Raw genomic sequence first — 5,026 nt, 5'->3', positions numbered from 1 at the left:
ACGCGGGCAACTCCCTCGGGCAGGGCCTTGGCTGACAGGGTGGCCTTCCCACTGGAGCCTGCACTTTGTCTCGCTGGGCAGCACTCAAGGAATAATGGAAGTAATGAAGACCGAGGCGTGGTGGTGGGGGTGGGCAGGCCTGAGTGCCATTTCCATGGTGACCATTTACTGAGCAGGCAGCAGGCACTGATGGGCGGTAGAGCCCGGAGGAGTCGGGTCCTGGTCCCGCCTCTGGTGTAACATAGCAGCCATCAAGATAGGTGCAGCAGCTCCGCGGACAGTCAGGACTTGGTGCAGGTTAACAGAAGGCCAGAGGGGGTCCGGCGTGCGTGCCACCTTCCTTGTGAGTGGGCCGAAGGCATTCAGAACTGTGCCTCCCTTCCACCCGCTCGGGGGCAGTGGCCTCTGTTCACAGATGCAGAGTCCCTACCCATAGCCACAGACTTCTGCTTCCCTCTCATTTTGAGAAGAATATGAAGAAAAATGTGTTTTTTCACCTAGTTCATGATTTCTCTCTTTTTTTACACTGATGCTCTGCTTTAAAGCAGCAGTCAGGGTTTTGCCAGTGGAGCGCCAAGTCAGTTTTAGAACAGGGTTTCACAGCAGAGTCAGACCGAATCGCAGGCCGCACGCAGGCCACTGGGGCACAAGGCCAAGAGAAAGCCGCGTAGTCACAACGTCAATCAGAACCGAGCTCAGCCCCGCAGTCCCCCGACTTCCTACTGAGATGCCCAAGAGAGAAGATCAGAGGGGTGACCACCGGCACTACCCAATACACTCAAAGCCCCTCTGGATCCAGTGAAATGAAGGAACCAACATTAAAGGCAGAGACGAGCCTGGTCTGGTCTCACTTTGGTGAACAGCAAAAGCCAAAGCATGGCTTTCTGAGCAACGGCCACCCTGCCCACTGCTTCTCAGAACAAGGCAATGGGTCACATGAAGCCAGCCCTGCCCCAGAAACTGCAGCAGCAGCAGCGTGGAGCTGGGGTTCCTGCCACGCAGGGGTGCGTGGGGCGCCTGGGGCCTGTCCGGCCTCGCTCCTTACTGTGCACTCAGCCACGTGGGCCCTGGCTGTGATTCTAACTGGGAGCAGCCCGTTCAGTTCAAAAACCCAAGCAAATCCCATCCTCCTGGAGCTCCCGTTCCAGTGGTGGGAGACAGAGCAGACAAAGCAGAGGAGTGCACCAAATCCCACCGCGGATGGGGAGAGTGCTCCAGACAACAGACCAGGGAGAGGGGGCCTGGAGGCCAGGCCAGAAAGGTTCCCGCGTTCTCAGCAGGGTGGTCCTAGGAGGTCTCGCTGACAGGATGACACCTGAGCAAAGACTCAAAGCATGAGGGAAGGTGGCACGAGGTCACCTCTGGGGACCTTCCCAGACACAGGGCATGGCCAGAGCAAAGAGCCCACACAGGGGCCAGCCTGGCCTTCAGAAGAGCAGCAGGGAGGCCATGCGGTGGGAGGGCTTTGCATTCTGCCATCACTGAGACAGCAGCGGACACCCAGAAACGTGCTGTGATGTTTCCAGCCTGCTGACACCAAGGCCACGGGCAGCCAAGAGCAACATCAGCTCCCTGCACAAGCCCGCGGGAAGGCTCCAGCGCCGGGTTCTGGCTGACCTGGGTTTACCGAGCCACCTTCGTCTAGCAAACACTCGGCTTTACTGCTTTGAGAACCCCACACAGCAAGTGACTCACCAGGTTGGCACCCCAGGTCATGAGCCGTGAGAGCCACACCAGGCAGCCCCCCGTAACCTCCCACATGTAGGAAGGACCCTCCTAATCTTCACCTGGCAGGCGTGGCAGCTCCTGATCTTCACCTGACAGACACGGCCACTGTGTGTGCTGCCCGTACAAGGGCTCAGGGAAGGCCATGGCTGTGCTGTCAGGCCACACATGGGCGAGGAGACTGGCGCTCTGCCGGTTCCCACCTGCCTGCTCCCTAAGGGAATGGGTTGCTTATTCTGCCACCGTTTTAAATTCCAGAATATGCCACTGAATTCTCTTCAAGAGCTTCGACGATGCTGGTAACACTCAGAACCCTGTATGCTTTTGGACCAATTAGTTTTTCTGTAATTTAACAAGACTCTGCCTTTCTTGAGATGAAGGCAATAAATAATGAGTGGACCTGAGTTAGCCCACGGGCTGTAGTCTGCCAACCACTGCCTCGGGTGAAAACCTGGACACACACAGCTAGTCACACGCGCATCTCCCTGAAGCCACCCAGGCATGCACGACCAACTCTCTGCGCCGTGTCCCCTGCTATCTGCTCGTATTGTAAGAAGCCAGCCCACCCGATGTTAGCGGTGCAATTGGAACCCTGGGTACCTGTTCACGAGCATGTGACAGTGTGATTTCCACTAAGACACCAAACCTCCCAGAGCCAAAACTCTCTGCGCACCTACAGAGCCGGTCCCGTCGATGATGGCGGTCACGGTGGATAGGGCGTGTGCGTTGCCTTTCAGACTTTTATGAGTCCCCTAGAAGAGAGGAAAAACAGATGTGGAGCTTGTCTCCGTAGCATGAGAAGTAAACCTAAGCTTCTGTATGACCATTTACTTGAACTGCTCTGCAGAACAACTCAGCGTGAGGGTATTTCTCATTAAACTCCACCCCAAGTTTGCCTTGGAGAGTTAAAACTTTCAGGGTTTTTAAGAGTCAAAAATCATCAGAAATGTTTGGTTCTAGTTACAAGAACCTTAGGATTCTCTTCAAATAAATGTGTTTGTTCAGCACAGTCCTGGTCCTCCCTGAGGCCCCAGAGCAGCCAGCATGAGGTGTGAAGATGCGTGACACGTGCCCCTGCCCTGAGCTGCACCGGCCTTACTTCCCAGCCACGTCCACGTCTGCTGGATTCCTCAACAGCCAGGGCCTTCCTAGGACCCCTGTCAGATGTCTCTGCAGGACCTAAAATTCAACCTGATTGACAGCAAACGCCAGGGGAAGAAGGGAGGAGGGAGAGCCGAGGAACCAAGGCCGGCACGGGTACTCGGTGAGCAGCCGCCAGGAGCTCCGGTTTTGAAAATGTTGCATAGATAACAGGGAAAAAGCACAAATTGAGGACAATAGGAGGGGGAAAAGATCAGCGGAAACAATGCCTGGAAGCCTAAAACTATAAAAATGAACCAGCGTTCAAAAAAATAAATGCTTGTGTATGCATGTAATACGTACATAAAATAAAGAACAGAACACACAATATGAAAATCATCCAGCACCTATGTATTTTGAAGTCTAAAAAATAAGTGAAAGTCTTTTCTCTGCCTCTATCCCATGAAGGCTGACCACTGCTAATGGTCTGATGTGGATCCTTCCAGAACTTTCCATGCCCATGCAGACACAAGTCTGCATGCTCACGCACACTCAGGCAGTTTCAGGACACGCCCAACACAAAGGTGACCAAGGCAGGGCGTGGTACCTGGATGAGGAGGGCCGAATTCCCCAGCGCCTCTTCCCAGCCTGGCCCCTCTCTCTCTGCAGAGGTGTCCAGGACAGGACCCCTCCCCTTCCCCCCTGGAGTGAAAAGGCGCCTGAGTCATGAGGATGGCGCCCAAGAGCCTTTTGTTGTGCTGAGCCGTGAGTTTCGCGCCAACCTGCCCGTGATTCTAGAAGCGTGAGGAGGGGGGCAGGTGCAGGAAGGCTGGAGACCACAGATGTAGGTGAGGTGCCAAAAACGTGCTTCTGCAAATACGGCTTTACTAACAGTAATGGAGGCCGCTTTTGTCATGAATGGCAAATGGTGGGGTGCCCACAGGGCCAGCGTCTCTCCCAGCTCTACTCACCAGGTCGGCAGAGACGGCGGTGGTGATGAGTGCGTAGGGCCCACTGACCAGGGCTCCGCTGAGCAGCAGCATGGCTGTGGGAGACAGAGGGGCAGAGAATGGAAGCGTGTCCTCCAGAGAGCCCCGCATGCATGGGAGCAGCCCGAGGTGGGCGCCTGGGGAGCACAGGGAGGGGGTGCAGCAGAAACAGCTTCCTCTAAACTTGTCTAGTAAGGCGCTAAAGCAAATCGTACCCTCCCTAAGACTCAGGCTCATCCACCCTTGAAGGGCAGCAGCTGCCGCCACGAGGGAGCGAGCACAGGCCGGACCCTGGGCCTGACCCGGGCCTGGGCTGGCCCCTGCTTCATCTGCGGCAGAAAGGCCTGCCTCTCCTCCCCCACAGCTGCTGTGGTGCTCCCTGAGGGCAGACTCCCACCCTCTCCCTGGACCACGTCACTTCCTAAACTCTCCTCTAGGCTCACACTCAGGTGAGGAAGCTTCTGGCCTGAGGGGTCACAGGAAACTCCGCTTCCTCTCCTGTGGGCAAGCTGCCTTTTGGATGATGTTTAAGGGGACCACACACATCCCCACTGCTGGCTCGGTAGGACAGAAAGCATACTTTTAACTGCTGGAGGCATAATGTGATAGCACGGCCTGCAGGGTGTTCAAGATGGTCCTCCAAGGTTATGCAACCACTCCTGGAGGGCAGCTGGCAAAGCTGGGAGGAGGTGGCTGGCGGGCGGCACTTGCCGTGGCTCCCGGCCGGACCCTGCTCAGGTCACACTGCCAGGTTCCTGGCTACCTGACGTGGCCCAAGGGTTAGGCTGGGTTGCTCTCACCACCAGGGCTGCAGGTTGCAGGTCGCAGGCTGCCGCGGCCCCGCCGAGGCCTCAGGAGGGGCTGACCTCAAGGTCACCTCTGGCTTCTCCACTGAGCGCCCAGGGCCACTGCCCCGGACCAGGCTCGCACTCTCCCGGCTCACACTGAAACCCGCAGACTGGCAAGCCTCGCACTGGGCAGAGGAGACCCTGGCCTCTCCAGATGGCTTCACCCAAAGAAGGACACGGGACAATTTTAGCCACACCACGTGCTCCAGTTAAACCAACACAATGCACCTGTTGATTTTAGTATTTCATCTTGCCAGTTGTGTGAACTTTAAAAACGTATGTGAAAGAAAAGCAGGAAGGCCTCCATACTCACCGATGGTGGCCTCCAGCCCCATCTTGCTGATGGTGGAGAAGATGTACAGCTGTGGACATCAAGACACAAGG

At 56.2% G+C, this 5,026-nt stretch overlaps 1 protein-coding gene across 3 annotated transcripts in view; it reads right to left on the bottom strand.

Moving 5' to 3' along the window:
• The window catches only part of SLC37A1 (solute carrier family 37 (glucose-6-phosphate transporter), member 1), a 96,676-nt gene that overhangs the window by 10,964 nt on the left and 80,686 nt on the right, over nucleotides 1-5,026 (bottom strand). For all 3 annotated transcript variants that reach the window (XM_011954092.1, XM_011954090.1, XM_011954089.1), the window contains 3 exons: nucleotides 4,956-5,004; nucleotides 3,777-3,850; nucleotides 2,399-2,477 (listed from right to left, as the gene is read on the bottom strand). In XM_011954092.1, the coding sequence (XP_011809482.1) occupies nucleotides 2,399-2,477; nucleotides 3,777-3,850; nucleotides 4,956-5,004 (202 nt within the window). The remainder of the gene's footprint in view (nucleotides 1-2,398; nucleotides 2,478-3,776; nucleotides 3,851-4,955; nucleotides 5,005-5,026) is intronic.

The sequence above is a fragment of the Colobus angolensis genome, unplaced genomic scaffold, assembly GCF_000951035.1.
Source record: "Colobus angolensis palliatus isolate OR3802 unplaced genomic scaffold, Cang.pa_1.0 Scaffold38, whole genome shotgun sequence".
NCBI lineage: Eukaryota > Metazoa > Chordata > Mammalia > Primates > Cercopithecidae > Colobus > Colobus angolensis.
Note: the sequence above shows the minus strand (reverse complement) of the source record. Positions and strands in the feature narration are given on the sequence as shown.